This window comes from Rhinolophus sinicus, linkage group LG17 (genome assembly GCF_036562045.2).
Source record: "Rhinolophus sinicus isolate RSC01 linkage group LG17, ASM3656204v1, whole genome shotgun sequence".
NCBI lineage: Eukaryota > Metazoa > Chordata > Mammalia > Chiroptera > Rhinolophidae > Rhinolophus > Rhinolophus sinicus.
In genome coordinates this window covers 4,101,252-4,122,517 of record NC_133766.1, presented here as the reverse complement: position 1 = coordinate 4,122,517, position 21,266 = coordinate 4,101,252, and the positions used below count along the sequence as shown (strand labels likewise).

General features: G+C 34.6%; 1 protein-coding gene across 2 annotated transcripts in view; it reads left to right on the top strand.

Moving 5' to 3' along the window:
- Nucleotides 1-21,266, top strand: part of KIFAP3 (kinesin associated protein 3) — a 114,981-nt gene that overhangs the window by 65,237 nt on the left and 28,478 nt on the right. For both annotated transcript variants that reach the window (XM_019716383.2, XM_019716384.2), the window contains exons 17-19: nt 1,300-1,385; nt 12,103-12,292; nt 20,185-20,284. In XM_019716383.2, coding sequence (XP_019571942.1) covers nt 1,300-1,385; nt 12,103-12,292; nt 20,185-20,284 — 376 coding nt within the window. The remainder of the gene's footprint in view (nt 1-1,299; nt 1,386-12,102; nt 12,293-20,184; nt 20,285-21,266) is intronic.

The window sequence follows — 21,266 nt, the reverse complement described above, 5'->3', positions numbered from 1 at the left end:
AGGTAAATTTACAAGCCATCTTCTCGGTGAAGCCTTTCTGGTCCTGTGCCTCCCTCCTTCCCAGCGGGAGTAGTCACTGGTTTGCCCTCTTCAATAATAATTTCACAGAATATGGAATTCTAGATTGCCAGTTATTTCCCTCAGCAATTAAAGGTATTTTTTCACTGTCTTCTGGCCTGACTTGCTGCCAATGAGAAGTCTGTAGTCTACTAATTATTGGTATGTGTCATAAAGTCTGATGACAATTTACTTTTTTTTCCTTATAAGTGAGTCAGTCTTTTTGCCAGGAAGACCAAAGGAATGTTTCTGTTTCTTTAAAGCCGAGTAGTTTTATTAGAATTTGATTTGATATTTATCATCCTTGCCTGATTTTTCCAAGTATGCAAATGTGCTCTTTTTCACTATGTAGTTTTGTCTTTTTTTTTTTTTTTTCCTTTCAGGAAAGTTTTCTTGAATTATAGTTTTTAGTATTTGTTCTGTTCAGTTGCTTTGGTTGTTTTTGAGATTTATATTATGTTGGATCTTCTTTGACTATCTTTAATATGTTCTTATTTTTAATCTCTTTTTATGTATTCTTTAATTTTATAAATTTTCTTCCTTTTTTACCTTCAGTTTCTCTTGAAGTTTTAGCTATTGTTTTTATTTACTCTTTTGCTGTTATAAGTTTAGTTTTTATATACCTGAAATGGTTTTTACTTTATTTTTAGTTCTTTCCTGAATTATTTTATTTCTCTGAGGTTCCTAATTCTGACTTATATTGTTCTTTCATACGTATTCTATTGTTTCCTTAAATTCTTTTATCTCTTTTTGAAATATTAGGTTGCAGGTTTTACCTTTTATATGAAAATGTCTTATGTTTTCTTTTTCTTATAATAACCGTATATGGGATTTGACTGTGATTCTTTTCTGTTGCTCTTTTGTGTGAGTTAACTTTGCTGACCTTTTATTTTAGGGAGAGCCAGGTGGGTCACAAAAAGTTTTACAGGTACACGGCTCTAGAGCTCCCTCTTCTGTTATTTTCATGATTTTCGTGTTTTCAAAAATATGGCCTCATTCTTATTGAGATTTACTGACTGCTTTTCTTACCCATTTTTATCTAGATTTTTTCCTTTCTTATTCCTGTGTCTTAAACAACTGAAATATTAACTATTTCTGATAATCTTGTATTAATGATTTTATTTTAAAATTTGAAGTTAAATTTCAAGTTAGCGTGTGAATGTAGAGAAATGTGGGATTTTTCTTATATGGTTGAATAGCCTCAATCTCATGCAGTTTGTACCTTTAACCACTTTTATTCAGAGGCTCCAGCATATCTCATAGATCTGATGCACGATAAAAATAATGAAATTCGAAAGGTCTGTGATAATACATTAGATATCATAGCGGTAAGTAATTTTTCTTTCTACACAGAGTATAGTAGTCTTCATTTGGGGGGGAAAAAGACAGTGTACACCTATTTGGAACAAACAATTCGTTCTTGTAAATGCAAATTTATATTTTGATAAAACTCAGAAAACACAATGATACTAAATTCATTTTTTAAACATTAAGACCTTTGGTTTTCAACTTTTAAGAATAATCTTCTTTCTTAAAGAGGTTTTATGCATATTCAGAGTTTTAGGTCTGTTCTACATGTCATCTCAGCATCACTTGTTTTTCATAAAAATTATTGCATAGGAGCAGGGGGTTTGATGACAATTCCTGCCAAAACTCAACAGTCAATTTTGCAATTGAGTCATTAATTTTTTTTAATAAATCAAATCTTATATCAACTATTTTTTCAATTCTTTGCTAATTTTTGTTATATACATAGAATTGTTTTATAAATTGCTGTGGAATTATTAAACACAAAAATTTTAATGTTATTCATGACTTTAGAAGTTTTTAAAGGATCTATAACTGGAGAAATATGACCAGAGTGATCATCTGAGTCCTGGATCAGAAACCTGCCCCCTGTGCAGACTCTTCTTCAGAATCCTGCTGCCCACCCCAGTCTTTTGCTGGGATGTGGGCCTTGCACATGGAATGTGCCAGATTCTATCTAGATCACTTTAAATATTTGTTTCACTTATGGCAGGTACTGCTACACACAGTCTGCTTGCTTCCTTGGTAAAACTGGATTTGCAGTTTTTTATTTTGGCTCACCTTGTAAAAAGTTTCTTGAATATAGCCTATTCAGTAGTTTTCAAAGTTCAACTTAAGTGTTTTAAAAGGATCACAATAACATTTTAAACAATCAGTTAACCACTTCATTGGAAATCCTCTAAGCTGACATTTCTGCTAGTCATGTCATTACAAAATTGGACAATCACCATCAGGTTCCTTTTTTTGTCAAATGCCTGCATTTTATTTCATAAATTCATCTTATTTGATATCATAAGCTCTTTGGATTTGACTGAATATATCATTACTGGTTTAAAACTATATAAGTATGTTGACATTTTTGCTTTGATCTCTAAATTAAAATAGGGAAACTTGACTATTAAATTTGTGCTCCACCAAGATGTTTCGTGCCTGTAGGCCACTGGTCACAGGGTTTATGAATATAGAATATTGATTAGTCCTCGAGGTTGATTTCATGACTCGTGCTATGTTCTAGTAGATCACTAATGTCAGTGTATATAAAGTATATAGTATAAGAACAAGAAACAAACTTCTTAAAATTCCACATGTGATTATCTTACCTTAAGCAATGAGGGAAGAAGAGAGATGTGAATCTGTAACGAGTCGCCTTTAGCATACTTTTTAAATTACCTTCTTTTGAGAAACAGTAGGTGGAAGGTAATAATATGTTTAGATTTACACATTAGGTATGTTTGGTTTAGAATGTAAGTTAGCGATAGTTCCAAAAGGTCATGTCATTCTTATTATAACAACGTCTAGTATAAAAATATGAATATATTTATTATAAAAGTTTTTATTCCCAATTATTCCTAAACTCTGGGCTCAAGTCTCCATCTTAAACAGGAGGTATCCCCACCCTGTAAAACAAGAGGAAATTCACTTAATTTGAAATAGGGGAAACTTTGATTAGACACAGTAAAGATGATTAAACACTAGAAACAGGCCGTCAAGGGAGAATGTGAAATCTCTGTCCAGTTAGCATCTGTAATAGCTAAATAACCAACTTGCTAAAATAACTTGTTAGAAACCTGCCTAGAATGGGAGTGTGTGATCTCTTAAGACTCCTTTTACCTCTAGATTTTTATTTCCTAGTATCTCAGCATGACTGGGTCCTATAATAATAAAAAGTAAAAAATAAATAGAACGGGAATACTTGTAGCTTAAGACAACTTACCGTTAAGAAAACAAACTTCTTTTTCACTCAGACAGCATGGAATAATACTAAGGAAAATTCAGTGTCTTGCAACCCTTAAGGAAATATGCCTTCTGCAATAAAGTACTTGTCCCCCAAATTATGGAAATGTTACATTAGTGATGATTTGTTTAATGTATTTGGGCCTGAGCCCTGAATTGGTGAATTGAAACAGATGTGTGGCGGCAACGCTCTGTACCACGGAGGATTGCATGTTTGGTGATGTGGTCTCTGTGGCCTCATCAGCAAGTTGTCGCCTGTCTGACGAGGCCTTGTGTGTAGTTTCAGGCGGCAGGGGATGGGGTGGGTGCAGGGTGGAGGAGGGAGGCAAGGAGAGAGGAGCCTGGCTTCTTGGTTTTCAGAGGGGATTGTATGGCAGTTGACCGTTGCCTTTCCTCTTCCAAGCCTTGGGGATCACAAAGGGAAGAACAGACCCTGCCATTCTCAGAGAGCCTCTCAAAACCCAGTGAGATTTTTACCCTTCCGTACGTCCCCAACTTTGTGGGAAGCATTTGAGAACCTCATAAATTCTTCCCCAATTGCTAAACGCATTCCTCCCCTGACCTTACTGGGTTTTCCAACACTTAATACGTGTTTATAAAGCACATATTGTGTTGCAGACCCTCAGACAGACACTGGAAATACAAAACTCACCAGCACAAAGTTCCTAGAATATACAAGTGTACAATCTAGACCCGAGAGAACACCAGGATACTGTCATCTAGATGTGAGCTGGCCTTCAAGGAGCCGTTTTACTCCATGACCCTGTCAACAGACCTCTGTAGCAACGGCACGTTGGATCTGCAGGATATTTACAGGGAAGGGAATGTACCCAGTTCTCTGGTAAAGACTTGGTCTGTCTAGCCAGCCACAGGCCCATGTGCTTCGATACTAACACAGACGTGTGTAGCTGAGATTGGCGGCCCTATCTCTTTTGGCAACTCTAATTATCATGGGCAGATTGTGTGTGTTTTAACAATCTGGAATTAATACCTAGCTCCAGTATTTTAAACTTGGAAAAGAAACTGCTAACTTCATTCCAGGATAGACAAAATTACATTTACTAAGACTGGTGTCTTGAAATGAGATAAACCAATGTAGGTTTACATGTAACCTCTTAAGACACCAATTGTTATGGTCCCCACAAAAAGTACCGGGAAACCCTGTGTCAGAAAAACTGAGTTTATGAATCATCTTGCCAGCAAAGGAGAGCACTTTAAAAATGTCTCATACATCTTTAAAAGGGGGTTCATAGGATTAGGGTTAGCATTGAAACTCAGGTTATTTCAGGACAGGCTTTCAGAAGCAGCGAGTGGGGAGGGATCGTCCAAAGTGGGTAGATGGTTCTCACCTTGAACTGGCTTGCGGGTTGGGTGTGGGCACAGAGCAGAGATTCTTAAGTGAGTTGTCGACAGAAACTTCTAAGACGTTCTCCAGAGCATGTATAGTTGGTTCTTGCTTATTTGCCAGTTTTGGTAAATTGTCGTTTCTGTGATTTGTAAGTTTGATTCTTGTTTCTCAATTCCATGCAGTCGAATTGGGTTTAGTGAGATGAGTTTGGTTAGCCCTCATTTGGAGTTCATTTTTATATTACATAAACCTGAGAAATAGAAATTTAGGGTGTTTTTCCAGCTTGTTAGAATTTACATATACAAGACACGCACAGCAGGTCCTTAATAATGTGGTTTCTTTATAATGTGGAGGAGGTGCCCTAGCGACTTAACTGCTGTATATCAGTTAGCCTACAGTACAACTGATTTCATTAGAAATCATTTCACTTAGAGTCGCAGAAGTTATAATGACGTTGAGTGAGGACTTACCGTATGTAATATCTATGTGTGTGTGTACGAGCACACGTATGAATGTGTACGTAACCCTGCCTGTCCTATGCAAGTTACTTTGCTGTTGTTTTTATTGGCAACAGTTGGATTTAAAAGAAGCCAAGCTAGCATGAAAGATAAAAATCATGATTTCCTGCTTAAATAACTTCTATTTCATTGTACCTTTTACTTTGTGGCCTGAGTGGACATGATACCTGAAATGCTGTCGCATAGCCACGCCCCCTCTGTGCTTTCAACAGAGATCGAAGGGGGAGCTCTGCTTTGAGGTCTGGTTGGAAGATGCCAGAGTCCAGACCGAGGGGCAGCCCTGGTACAGGACGGTGGCAGGGCAGACAGCACGTGCACACGTCAGCGTCCCTGCAGTGTGTGCACTTCCTGACGTGTGCCTGCGTGGACACAGTGCGCGTCGCGTGGGGAGAAGGCTTTTCCAAGGTAGAAAAGGCATCTTTTCAGCAGCTACTAACTTACCCTTAATGAGCAACTAAATTACTCTAGATCGGCTTTAATTTAGTATGAAGAATTGTATTAAATAAACCATATTACATTTCAATTAGGGGGCTGCCACATTAAAGGAGAAAAGAAAATCTGTTTTCCATCAGTTATTGTGAAACACAAAGCAGATCTGTGTAGCTCTATGTTATCCTATAGTGTGTTAATCAGATACAAGGTGTGACGGAAGCCAGTGACAACGAGTTTTCCTGATAGTGAACAGGCTCTGGGTTGTAGGCCGGCTGAGGCTTCGTGACGTTGCAGTGGTTTCACAGCAAACAAAACGATGCAGGACTTCAAAAAGGATGGCACCTTCCACCGAAAATCAAGCCCTCAAGTTTTTCATGACGCTTTAGAATTTATGGAAACCGAGTGCTAAAAACCGTAAGGTCGCTGCTAAAAAGAGAAGGCAAAGCACGCACACCTTTAAGTCTAAGAGAAAGTCAAGGCTCCAAGCAAAGATATCAGGGTGCTCTGTGTGGGGACATCAGGACGCATTTCAAACACAGAGAACAAACTGCATCCCTGCGTTGGGTCCACAATGGCTGGGCAGACTCCTGTGACATGTCTTCGCTGTGGCTGACCTATGACACCCCTGAACTTCCGTAGTTATGCCCTGCTAATGAGGGGTGGTGGCGTAAGAGGGAAGTAGGGATTGGGGGCAGAAAGGTCAGAGGGAATAGATTTCATTGATATATGTTGAAGTTATTAAATTTTTGACACTGGATGTTCATCTACAGTTGCTACGTAACTTTAGAAAATAAATTCCTAATACTGCCAGTTTTCTTCAGTTTGGGGGATAGTTATTTCAACAGCTGTATGAAGTGATGGTATTAATTATATATTTTTATTTCTAGAATGTTAGAATTTCAGTAAGTCTTAGATTTGTTTCATTTTAGAAATGAAAAATCTGAGACAAAGGATATTAAAATACCTTTAGAAGGTTGCATATTTCTGTTATATCAGAGCCAGAACCAGAACCCAAGTCTCCTAACTCCTAGTCCAATATTCTTTGTATTATACCATCCATGTTATCAATATCTATAAATTCAGACCCTGAGACACAAAGAAACTATGACTTGGACGTGGCTAGTAAATTCTACTCATTGATATGTATATAGATCGCGGAGGCTAGGAATTCCAGAATGGTGGTCCATGAGAGTAGGATAAAGCTTCTACTGCAGTTCACTAAGATGGAAGAGAAACAAAACAAAAACTGTGAGAGAGAGAGAGAGAGAGAGAGAGAGAGAGAGAGAGAGGCACACACTGCTCTGGGGAGGAGTTGCAAATACAAGATTATTAACATGTTTCATCTTGAGAAAGTATGTATCTATTTTGAGATTGTCTTTGTTACAATTTTAGCGTTAAAAAGGCCTTTCTTTTCTAAAACAATAATAGTAGGTGGCAGTTTATTTTACATTCAATGTCAGTCTCCCAAATTTGCTTTTGAACCTTTCCTGAAGTCTGGAACTCTTGGAACTACTGTCCTGGCCTATTTACTACACTTGCTGACTAGACTCTCAAGCATATGCTAAAATATTTGATTTTCAATAAATTGCAATGTAAAAATCAGTGTTTCGGGAACAAAGATCAAAATCCAGCATCATATAGCAAAATGATGCTATCTCATTTTATTCTAGCCAATGTTTACTGTGAAGGAAAAGGAGAAGTGGATTATTTACATGAATATTATGTTCCTCGTGACAAACATACTTCATTCCAAGATGTTGTTTTTGCTAAACATCCGAATACCTGAGGCTGTATGATCACAAACTACAGCAAATTTTTATGGCACTAATACATACTTAGCCTCTAAATTTTTATGGCACTAATACATACTTAGCCTCTAAATTTTATGGCACTAATGTTTCATACTTAGCCTCTAAATTTAAAATAGATATTTAAAAAATATTTTTCATAGCTATCAATGTTAGAATTTAAAAAGTCATTGAAAACTAGTTGGATATATATCAGTTTTTATTGTAATTCTATCTCGGTAAAGAGATTATGGGTATTTTTTCTATAATTTTTCCTCTTTCAGTAATGAAGCAGTTTTATAGTCATAAAACTCCAAATATTTTCAAGAAGTCATGCTTCTTTAGATTGTGGCCTTGATACTGCTTGGTCAAGGTTTTTGCTGTTTTCTTCACTATGATCGATAACAAAAAGCCACACATACTTTTTCAATCTCAAGGCCCCTTCTTGTGAAAACTCCTCTTGTCATTGCAGTGGATTCATTGTTATAGGAATCTATAATCATTATTGGCTTTTTTGCAAAGCCATAATTTTCCATATCCGATATGATTGCACAGCATGATATAGCATAATATATTCTGTGTCAGGTTTCCTGAGGGAAAAGTTATTATTTTGTTTTTTGTTTTGTTTCTGAAGATCTGAGAGGAAAACCATAGTGTTTTCATTGTGACCCCGAAACTGTAATGCACGTGTTAACCATTATGTTAGTCACAGAAAATTAAACATATGGTTTTATAGTACAAAAACACTTCAGAATCAGAATAAAATTATTTTTAATAAGAATGATAATGCAGTCTCTATCATGATTGCTATGCTTTTTGGCCTTAGACTGTTAGACCCTGAGGTGCCCTGGTTCTTTGTGCTTCTTCAGTCATAAACTGATAAAAGAAAAAAGACAAAGACTTTAAAGGAATTCAGATTCACCTAAGGGTAGTCTTGTTACATTTGGTCCTAGGTCTGTGCTAACTCACTGACTTGGAAAATCAGCTTTCCCAAGACACTAACAAGTCCAGTTTTAGTGTCAGAAGTTAGCCATGGATGCTTGCGGATGTTTTGGTTTGTGTGTTTGAATCTGTCAAATGGAGAGTAGATAGTCTCTTTTTAAAAACTCAGGCATGTGTGTGTAAGTTCATTAATAAGAACATTGCTGTAAGATTGAAGGGCGATAAGAAGGCTCAAGTTCAAAGGGCTGTTTGTGAAGAAAACAGCATCTTTGTTACACATTTCTACACTTATTAAGTGTACTTTCAATATTAAATTAGAATGGTGAAATCTAATGAGAAGGGTGTAAGATGAGAACTCCTAGAATAAGCATGAATTTTTTTTCTTTGTTCAGGGCATTACTTCCTAGGCTAAATATATTGTATGGATATATGGTTTAAGGATTTACTTTTTAAATCATACCTACCTCTGTAACATTTCACAGTGATTAGTAAGAGGCAAGTTTTACTCTTAATGGAGTAGCAAACCCCATGTTTTATATGCTTGGGGAGCTTGACTGAGTTTTAATTCCTATTCTTACACTAGGAATCCGTGTGCTTGAACTTAAATTGTAATAAAACAATCAAATCACATGTTTTTCTGTCATCTTCCTTGAATACTTCTTCATTCATATTAAAAATCTTTTTACCAAAATGAAAAGTTAGTTTTATACCTCTTGCCAAGTGAAATAAGCTAGTATTCATAAAAGAAACAATACCACTTAAATTAGTTCCAGTATTTAATGTAGACTTAATGGGGTTTCTGGTATTATGAGGCATCTTCTGGGAGTTTTGGTGACCTGTAACTAACTTATCTTTTAGGGAAAAAAGCCAGTCGGTACAGAGAATTTCTTCCCCAAAATACCATTTTGCTTTTTGTTTGTTTATGCATTAAATTCTGTACCTTACAGATAATAAGTTTATCCTTTTCTTCTTCTGCAGGTGTGTGTGATCATTCTTCTTAAATTATCTGGCCACTTCTAATATGACAATAATCACTTTTGCAGCTGACTTTGAGCACAAACACTGTGCTAAATACGAAACCAAAAAAATATACTGTACTTTTGAAGTCACCGAACTTTGAAGAGGTTCCAAGTTATATTTAGCACTTGGGCTAACTTATTTTGAAGCTAATCAGAGTGTCCATATTGCATAATTAGCATCACTTAGTATTTTATTTAATTTTGGAAACCCAAAGTGACGTGCTAAAATCTGTAGCCAGTGAAATTACTTGTAACAACATCTCTGTGCTATTATTTTTTTCAACTCCCTCTTTCCCTAGCACCCTGCCATGTGTGGGCAGGTCAGAGAGAACATGATTGAGAACACAATGTGTGATACAGTACACTTAGCAGACCAGAAGCTGCTTCCTCCAATATCATTGATTGGTCAACAATTCGACCCCTTCATAGAATCTCAGAGCTGAAAGTTGACCTTGGAGGCCATTTATTATATTCTCATTCACTGAAGAACCCAGTCTGCAGTGAGCCTGCCAAGTGTTCATTTATCCTGTTTAATGGCCTTTTCCACATTGCTACCCAAGGTTACTTTAGTGTGCTGGGCCTCATTTTCTCTTTAGTAAAGTGGCAATACTTATAATACCTAATTTAGAGAGCAGTTACTTCAATTAATTAACAGTAATGGCCAATGTGGTTTTCAGTATAGGTTTATAAGTTTTCTAAGTTTTCTGTATTTTCTTACTCTATCAGAGCAATTTATGTGTGATCAATGATTGGATGATTATATAAATTTATATAAATTATATTTAATCACTATAACCATGCCAACAAGATATGGCATTTAGATATAGGATTTATTGTTTATATCTAAATTGTCAATTTCAAATGTAGGTTAGTATTGTAGATGTAACTTGGAGTAAAAAAATCTCTGGTGATTTAAAAATTGCAACAGTTGAGTTAATAAATGTTTATTATTTTTAAATTAAAACATTATTTTTAATATTAAAATATTATTTTTAAAGTAAAATGTTAAATAAAAATTATTTTTAAATTAAATTAAATTAATTTGAATTAATTAAAAGTCATTAATATTTATGATAGCTCTCCTTTTATATCATTTAATTTTAAGTAATTAGATAAGGAAATAGACTGACAACTAATAGGGATGTTACTAGGTAACTATTAGAAAGAGGGAAAGCTTAATAATTCAGTGGCAAAATTGCCGTCAGCAGTACCATAGACAAAAATTGTCTTCTCCCTCCACCAACCTCAGTTGAAAAGAAGCATCTAGGGGGCGGCCAGATGGCTCAGTTGGTTAGAGCGCGAACTCTCAACAACAAGGTTGCTGGTTCAATTCCCACATGGGATGGTGGGCTGCGCCCCCTGCAACTAAAGATTGAAAACGGTGACTGGACTTGGAGCTGAGCTGCGCCCTCCCCAACTAGACTGAAGGACAATGACTTGACTTGGAGCTGATGGGCCCTTGAGAAACACACTGTGCCCCAACATTCCCCTATAATTTTTTTTTTTAAAGCATCTATATAGTTTCAAAGACGTATGGTTAAAACACACATTCTGATGGCTGATACTGCTAAGAGAATTATTGATAATGTGAAACTTGTAAAATTTAACAAGTAAAATTTTAACAAGATAATAATTACCTTTATTATAAAATATCAGACTTATTCTTACATTCCAGAATTTCATTCTGTGATGTGTATTTTTGAGTTGAGCCTCAGCTTGGATGAAAATTTCTCAGCTATTGGACTAAAATGTATATTTGGTCTACCTCCTAGTTGGCACGGTCATCTTGACTATTGGAGGACAGTGCTATTAGTAGCTGGTACCTTTCCAACTTCTTTTTGGGTAACTGGAGGCAAAAGTGTTAAAGATATGACAGAGGAATTTAAAACTAAGGCCCCTAAGAGTAGGATGCTAAGAAATACCTGAATCCCTTTGTTACAATCTGTGCCATCAGGGGTCCTGTCCGTTCATTATTAAATGAATGCACTAGTCAGAAGGCGCCATAACCTGTGGGAAACGGAGGAAGCTAGAAAGGTTCAGCGGTAGTTTACAATAACGGGCCTATTTGTCCTTCAGAAACACTCACCAAGGGTTTTCTCTGCACAGGTATCACATACATAGCAGTGAGGAATAAGCCATAATCTTGCTCCTTAGGAGTTCATGGTTTAAGCAGGAGATAGGCATTTGAAGGAGAAATTATGACTAAATAAGATAACATCACCATTTTGTGGTTGAAACAGAATTCAGTTAAATTCTGGTATTTGTTTTCTGTAGTAATCATTTCAGTAGTTAGGTGAAATACTTTACCAGTGTTTTTCTTTCCCCCGACTGCAAAGTATTGTCCAAACAAAAAGATGCAGCAAAAGATGTACTTTTCATGCTTCACCACCTGTCATTAGTGTCACCTGTAACATCATAGCCACAAGACTCTTTGGGAGCTGAAGACTGGTTGCTCACCTAAATTCTAGTAATACAGGATTTGTGAAATTTACACTTATCCCGTTTTTGCCATTGCCATTAGCAATTGGTCATCCAAAAAGAGATTTCTTTACTATTATGTATTTAATTGACGTGTGTTAAGTGTATAAAGTAATTCTGTGCAGTTCCTTTTAATGTTCCCCCCGACCCAGGTGAAGGCCCCCCAAATTCTCTTCCCAGGAGATAGCAGTATGTTACCTAAGGACCAAGGGAATGCCTTCAGAAGCTTACAGAATAAGGCTTTGTTGTGTGTTCAACAGGAATATGATGAAGAATGGGCTAAGAAGATTCAGAGTGAGAAGTTCCGCTGGCACAACTCGCAGTGGCTGGAGATGGTGGAGAGCCGTCAGATGGATGAAAGTGAGCAGTGCTTGTATGGTGACGATCGGATTGAGCCATACATCCATGAAGGAGACCTTCTCGAAAGACCTGACCTTTTCTACAACTCAGGTACGATGATAAGCAAAGCAAACACACACAATTTGTCTGCGTGCCATGAACAGAGATTTTGGTCTGCCAAGCTTGCTCACCCCCAAGCTTTGTAAGCACTTCTTTCAGGATATAAATGGTCTTCTGCTAATGATTTCAGACATAACATCACTGCACACCAAGCAAACCTATTAAGTCACTGTTAGTTTTTTCTAGGTTGGTCTTTGATGTGTTCTCCATAAAAAAAGGCTGTAGCCAGGAAAATTAATAGCTCTTAGTTTATTACATTCTAGAATATATAACTTCAAATGACATCTTCAAGAGTTCTGACTTACGTTGGAAAATGTAATACTCATTTTTCTCTATTCTGCATTTATTTAAATGTGTAACTTACTAATTTATGTTTTGTTTTCCATGTATTTCATTTTAACAGGCTAATTTTGCCACGGTTTTGCTTTAGTTTTGGAGTAGTAAACTATTTGGTGACTCTGTTTGATTGGGATGATTTAGATAATTTATAGCAATGGTTTTTTTCCTTCTAAACTCTGCTAGTGTTTTCAAGGTAAAATTTAATTTTTGCATAAATCTTACGTATGTTATAACCTTGTTGATTTTCCCATACCACCTTTTTCCAGGGGTGTGTTTGGCACAAAGATTGGTAAGTTTGTGCATATTCTGGCTTTTAATGTGCTGCACTGTTGCCAATATTAATATCACTTCATTGAGAAGAGGAAAGGATTGCTAATGAAGATCTATAGCAGGTTGGAAATAAAAAGCATTTAAGTAATTGTATCTGAATTAATGGCTCACTTTTTTTCCTACTGTCTTGATTCATGTGTTGTCATAATTGTGTGTTGTGCAAATTTAATTTTTTTATATTATTTTTATATTTGATATAGATACTTGAATCCTGGAAAATTGATACTTTACTTTGAAAATTAAATAGATTTCTTCCTAACTGAACTTTACAGTAGTTATGAAATACTATTTTGTGTTTCAAACCAGATGGTGGAGATCATTAATTTCAACCAACCAGAATTTCTTAGCTCAGTAATAGCAAGCAGCTGTTCCTTACGTATTCAGATATTCATGAAGTAAAATGATGTAAAATATATATGATACGAATTTTTTTTGTTAATAGAAATCAGAATTTCTTGGAATCGGGTTTCTTGCTTTGAAGATTGATAGCTACTTTTCAGTGTGAATCAATTACCAGTTTTCAAAACAGAATAAAACTTTTAATCATCTCAGTATTCAACTTTGTTGTTTTAATACAATTAGAATTTTAGAGCAGATAGATCTCTAAAAAGTTATACCACATTTCCAAAATTGACTTAACATCTTAAAATAAAAATCATAAACATTTCTTGTGAAATATTTTATAATTAAAATGTACATCTTATGCTTTTGGGAGAAGTCTAAGTTACATATATTTCTATATATCCAAATTTAGAAACAGCCACCAACTGATGGAAAAATAAATAAATTTAGGCATTTGAGGAGTGAAATATTATCATTAGAAATCCTCATAGTGTTTTTTAAATACCTGTAGCCTGGTGATATAGCAGACATTTCACAGTGGAGATTTCATTGTTGTGAGTTTAAAGATACAGTCTCATATCAAGCCATCTATTTTTTTTTTGTAGTTTATTGTTTTACCTAGTTCTCTTTCCATGAATTGTTCATCTACTGAATGGATCTCTGTAGTATCTCTAGATGTGTGCTGTGGAAATCTAGATAATGCCAGCCTCCTGCCTTTTAGTGTGCAGTTGTATGTTCAGAAACCTCAGAGAAATTTGTAACACTGCAGATTTGTTTGAATGCAAGAGACATCTTATTTAAGTCCCTGGGTCTCCATGAAACTTTAGGCTGCTTCCGACAGAAGCAGCTTAGCTTCAGTAGCTTTTCAGCCACAGAGGTTAAGCTAAATGGTCCATGATTCCCTGGGTCTTATCTTTCACTTTAAAATGAAGCAGCATTTGCTACTTCCTAGTTATTATATTGTCTTCTATATTTTCAAACTCTTAAATATGTCAAAATGGAACCGTTTGTCTCTTTTATTTTTAAAAAGGATCTTAGTGTTGTCATATGAAATAGGAACCTAGCATCTCCTTTAGTCATAGTATTTTTTCCTTAGAGTCTAAAATTATTGTAATTGTAATCACTGAATCATTTCCTTTTCTGTCATGAAAATGATGCTGTTTGCTTAGCACTTCTGCCCACAGAGAAAGTGTATTATAATTTATAAAGCTATATTGCTACTACGCATTTCTAAATGACTGTTTACTTTTTTGTTGTACATCAGTTGTGGTGAATCTTACTCTGGGCATTTAACATGTAGATGTATTTCTGGACTATGAAGCTTAAAATGGTTTGTTTCTGTTTTTATTCAATTTCTTTCATTGTAAGACTATAGTTTTCGTTTTCCTATGTGTTTCTGTGATGTGTCTTATCAGGTACAGCCAAGCCAAATAAGCTCTGACTTACCTATTTTAGTCATTTCTTTTTCTCATGTTCTCCATTATTGTTACTTTCTCCCATACAATCACAATTTCACTATTAGCTAGTTCACCAAAGAGCCCAATATTATGTTCTCATTTGACTTTAAAAAATAAAGTTTGTTTCAGTAACAGTTGATAAGAAGATACTGTTTTTGCAATTTTTATTTTTATTTATAAGCCAGTTTTTAAACTGATTTTCAGATATCAGAAAGCTGATAAATTACCTGTGTTGACAATAAGTTTGCTTTGATTTCATCCTCATTCCAATTTTACTCATAAGCATATTTGTCATCGTTATTTGGAGCACCTCAGAAAGGTGTTGTGTATAACCATAGAATTAAAGGCTTCATATAACTTAATAACCTAAATGTGTATAATGTTCCACATCTTACAAAGAGCTCTGGTGTATATCATCTCCGTCTTCTGTTTCTTCTCTGGCTGTTCAAATGAAATTCACGACTATATGATTCCTTTTTAGTATTTCTATAAAGAATTAATTTTGGATACAGAATACTGAGAAACAGATAGTTTCAAAGAAGCTGGGGTGCTTGTTTTGTAGGTTTAATTTAAGGTATAATTTAACTTTTATACGTCATTCTAGTGAAGACAGATTGCTCATATATCAAGAGTTGCCTAAATTTTGTCAAGCCGTTAAAGGGCACTGTAGAAGCTGTAGTTTACAGAATGGATTGCAGTGTCTGAGGATTATTAAAAATGTTCAGAAGTATAAATTTTCTCTTTTTTTCTTACATAATATCAGGCTTATAATAATAATATTGTTAAAGTTGTATTCTGGGTTCATAAAATTTCTGGCTGAATCTTTAAGCTCAGAAATACTTAGTTTGATCTCTGTTTGGTGAGCTCCCAGTTTGTAGTTCTCTCTCTGTGTTCCATTTATCCGTTTGCTCCTCTTTTTTCCCTGTGAAGATGATGGGAGCTCTGAATCAAAATGAAGATGCTGAGAATTTGACAAGTTTTTTATTTAATTTCTTCCTAGTCTGGCTCACTTCCCGAGGTCATGTTTCATGTAATAAAAACTTAAAATATAATTCAGGTATCTTTTTATTGAGTTGTATTTATATCTGAAGTATTTCTGAATATAGAATATTTTATTGTACTGCCATGGTGAATATATTTGTAGTCATTTTCAAAGTGTGGTATACATTTTATTTTGGCATTTTTACTTAGCCTTGTTCCTCTAAAATTGGCAGATTTCTCAAACCCTGCTCTTCAATTATTTGGTTTTAATTAACAAAAGCTTGTTGATTTTTGTTTGTTTTAACCTTACTAATTTTAGCTGTACTTTCACAAAGTGTTAGAGCCATAAAAAAAAATTACTATTTTTTTTTAGATGCTCAACTCTCTGTGGTATCTTGGCATTTCCCACAATTTCATTTTTTTGTAACTTTTTTGTGTTTAGCTCGTCTTTAACTTTTAGAGGACATAGAAACTGGGCTAAATATTAGACAAAATTCAGCTACCTCTTAAGTATTTTAAATTTACTAAAGTAATAAGACAAATACCAAAGCTGTTCATTAACAATTCAACAATTAAATAATAATATGTTTTTTGTATATGATATGTAACGAATAGGTATTTGTACTAAATGAATAGTACCCGGAGTCTTAAGGAAGTACAAATTACCTCACTTATTCATTTGCCAATTCTATTACTGTTTTAATTCACTCCATTTTTAATATAACGCTTACCTATCTTTCAAGACTCAAGTCAATTACACTTCTGGCTCCCTCCCTCCCTCCCCAAGTAGGGTTTTCTAACCTCCATAGAACACAGAAATCTCTCTATAACCTTTTCTGTCTCCAGCACTCATTTGGTATATGTATCTGTTCCTGTTGTATATCATTTATTAATGAAAAATATTAAGTGTTTGTCTTATATTTCACTTAACCTTAAATTCTTAAAAACAAATTATGTATTGTAATTTTTGTATTTCCCACAGGACTTAGGAAAGTATTATTATGCATATAGTAGGTGTAAAATTGTCATCTGGTGACTGAATAATTTATTTACTATGTGCCAAATTTATAAACAATGTTGTGGTTATGACCTAGCCAATATTTACCTAGAAGTCACTTACAACCCAGAATACTTTCAAAATAGGAAACTTTAAAAGGACTCAGAGCTTTCCAAATAGTTATTATAAAAGCCATTTACTAAAATACATTTGTTCCATGTAAGTTTTAGGATTATTTGTTCTAGTTCTGTGAAAAATGTCATTGGTATTTTGATAGGGATTGCATTGAATCCATATATTGCTTTAGGTAGTATGGACATTTTAACTGTATTAATTCTTCCTATCCATGAGCATGGTATATGTTTCCATTTATTTGTATCTTCTTTAATTTCTCTCATCAATGTCTTATAATTTTCTGAATACAGGTCTTTGACTTCCTTGGTTAAATTTATTCCTAAGTTTTTTGGGGGTTTTTTTGATGCAATTGTGAATGGGATTGTTTTCTTAATTTCTCTTTCTGATAGTTCGTTATTGGTGTATACAAATGCAACTGATTTCTGAATATTAATTTTGTATCCTGCTACTTTACTAAATTCATTATCAGTTCTAATAGTTTTTTTGGTGGAATCTGTGGGGTTCTCAATATGTAGGATTATGTCATCTGCAAATAATGACAATTTTACTTCCTCCTTTCCAATATGGAATCATAAAAGACCCCAAATAGCCACAGCAATCCTGAGAAACAAAAACAAAGCAACCTGGAGGTGTCACGGTACCTGACATCAAATCATACTACAAGGACAGTAATCAAAATATCATGGTACTGGCATAAAAACAGACACATAGATCAATGGAACAGAATAGAGAGCCCAGAAATAAATCCAGGTCTGTATCATCATTTAATCCATGACAAAGGAAGCAAGAGTTTATATTGGGGTAAAGACAGTCTATTTAATAAATGGTGCTGGGAAAACTGGACAGATACATGCAAAAAAATGAATCTGCACCACCTTCTTACACCATATACAAGAATAAATTCAAAGTGGATTAAAGTTTTAAATGTAACACCCAAAACCATAAAACTCCTAGAAGAAAATACAGGAAGTAAACTCACAAACATTACCCTCAGTAATATTTTTACTGATATATCCCCTCAGGCAAGGGAAGCAAAAGAAAAAAATAAATATATGTGACTACATCAAACTAAAATGTTTTTTCATAGCAATGGAAACCATCAATAAAATAAAAAGGTATCCTACTGAACGGGAAAAGATATTTGCCAATGATACATTTGATAAGGGGTTAATATCCAAAATTTATTAAAAAACTCATACAACTCAACACCAAAAAACAAACAACCCAAATGAAAAATGGGCAGAGGACATGAACAGACATTTCTCTAAAGAGGACATACAGATAGTTAGTTAATAGACATATGAAAGATGTTCAGTGTCCCTAATCATTAGAGAAATATAAATAAAAAGCACAATGAGATACCACCTCACATCTGTCAGAAGGGCATCATCAATAAATCAACAAACAACAAGTGTTGGTGAGAATGTGGAGAAAAGGGAACCCTCGTGCACTATTGGTGGGATTGCAGATTGGTGCAGCCACTATGGAAAACAGTATGGTGGTGCCTCAAAAAATTAAAATTAGAACTAACTTATGACCCAGCAATTCCACTCCTGGGTATTTATCCAAAGAAATCCAAAACACTAATTCAAAAAAATATATACACCCCTATGTTCATTGCAATGCTAGTCTCAATAGCCAAGATACGGAAACAACAGAAATGCCCATCAATAGATGACCGGATAAAGAAAGTGTGGTACATTTAGACAATGGAGTATTACTCTGCTATAAAAAAGAATGAAATCTTACCATTTGCAACAACATGGATGGCCCTAGAGAATATTATGCTAAGTGAAATAAGTCAGACTGAGAAAGACAAATACCATATGATCTCACTTATATGTGGAATCTAAAGAACAATAAACAAGCAAACAACACAGAAATAAACTAAGAGACACAGAGAAAAAACTGATGGTTGCTAGATGGGAGGGGGGTTGGGAGATAGGGGAGAAGGTGAAGGGATTAGAAAGTACAAATTGGTCATCACAAAATAGTCATGGGGATGTGAAATACAGTATGGGGAATATAATCAATAATGTTGTAAAGATTATGTAGGGTGTCAGATTGATATTGGATGTAACAAAGGGATCACTTCATAGATTGTGCAGATGCCTGACCACTGCTCTGTACACCTGAAGCTGAAGTAGAATAATACAGAATATCAACTATAATTAAATATGTGTGTGTATGTGTACATATATAGTCACCGGATGTAAAATACAGCATAGGGTAGTAGACTGTGGGGGGTGGGGGCGGATGGTTACCACTTTGTGAGAGGTGTAAATGTCTAATCATTACATTGTTTTATAAACCTGAAACTAATATTAAAAAATAGAACTTAAAAAATAATAATAATAGACTACATTTGTACTATGTGCAGGACAGCCCTGAAGCCATCACTTAGATCTTTTTTCCTCAGATTCTTAGTCTTATTTATCATTCTATCAAAAATAGGTTATCTGGATTCTTAGTTTGGAGCAAATGAGAAGATAGTATTACTCTAAAATGAGCAAGAAGTAATAATGAAGATTAAGATTTATGAAAAGAAGCACTTTATAAGCAACTGAAAGAAAGCATAGTGGCGTAGAGCCATTTAACATAGAGTATTCAAATGTGTCTATTAACCTAGAGCTTGACTATGTCGTTGATGCTTATAATGAAGATCAAGTCATCAAGTATTTAAATGATTGGGAAGGACACTTTTTTAAATCACAGAGTATATAAAATATATTTACAAAGATTTCTAACCTAAGGTTGTATGTGTGTTTTAAAGTGTGTCCAGCATTGCTTCTTTAGAAATTCACTTACGTGAACTATCTAATTCCCTGGTCACGTGACACAAATGACGCTGTCTGGCTATAAAATGAGGGACGTACTACAGCTTTGCTTGTTACTGACACCATGCTGTTTAACACCTCCTGGTCTTCATTCATGCTGTTTGCTTAGCCTGGACCATCCTTACTGTCCCTGTCTCCCTTACCTCATCCCTGTCTTTTTCTGTCTTCTCCGCAAGGGTGTAAGTCCCTTGAAGGCAGAGATTGTTGTATTCATTTCTGTGCTAGTATAGTACTACCACATAGTAGGTGACCGATAAAGAATCAGTTGTTGCGCTGCATTGTTGTAAAAGAACACTTAAGTGTGTATGGTCTTCTCTTCAGACTCCCAAGAGAATAGTGTATCATGCTGCCATTTTTCTTTCCAAATTAAATATGCAGGCTGTTTCTATTGTGCTGCTTGCTGAATAGTTTCCTTGTTATTCCCTACAAATATGTTTTGCTAGTTACCATTGTCCTTCTTTCTAGATGGATTAATTTCCTCTGAAGGAGCAATAAGTCCAGATTTCTTCAGTGATTATCATCTTCAAAATGGAGATATCGTTGGTCAGCATTCGTTTCCTGGCAGGTAAACTTTCCAAGAAAAATTTAATATATGTTATTTTCCTTGAAAAGCTAGAATTCTCTTCATTCCCCATTTCTCTTTTTTCATTAAAAGGAAAAAAATACTCAAATTTCCCAAAACATGCTTGCTTGATTTTAAATTAATTTATGAAGTCACGTTTTCTATGTGGAAAAAAAAAGATCACAGGTCTTAAAAACATGTATGTTTCATCACTTTGGAAAATACAGGCTGTGTATTGAAAGAGACAGTACTTTTGCCAAATTAACAAAGCCAGGTTGTTTCCTAAGTGTTTTCCAAAGCCAATAAAATATATAAAATAAGAACACAATACATGGATTTTAACAATTATTCAGACATCCCTGTTTTAAAAAGTTGATACTTTGATTAAAGACTTTTCCTCCCTGGATGGCATTCAAATAAAATATTTAAGGAAAAAGTAAGTCTGACATGTCAGCATTGTTCTATAATTGATTTTAAAATCTTACCAGAATATGTAAACAATATTTTCTCCTTCAAATCATTCCTAGAGGTGTGATATTTTAATTTGGGCTGACTGTTGAAATTTCACATAAACTACTCTGATGAATAGCTATAGTCTTATTTGCCATTAAGATTATTTACTTTTTCTTTAAATATTTATTTAATTTCCTCTTCTAAAATTCTACTTTTTATTAACATAAACTATTTTCTGTTTGGAGGATGTGTTTATGTATTTTTTAAATGGAAGAATACAATTATGACTGCTATTTTATAACTCTTAATGATCACTTACAATAAGCCATTTAATGCAACAAGTATTACAACCATTATTGGTCATCTATTGTGTATAATCTATTTTACAAACATTCATCATATTTAACCTGCACAGCAAATGTTTTAAAGCAAGTATTGTTGTAGCCATTTTACAAATGAAGAAATCAAGGCTTTAATAATTTAAGTAAACAGCTCACACAAGTAGTATGGTACAGAAAAAAATTAGGTATGT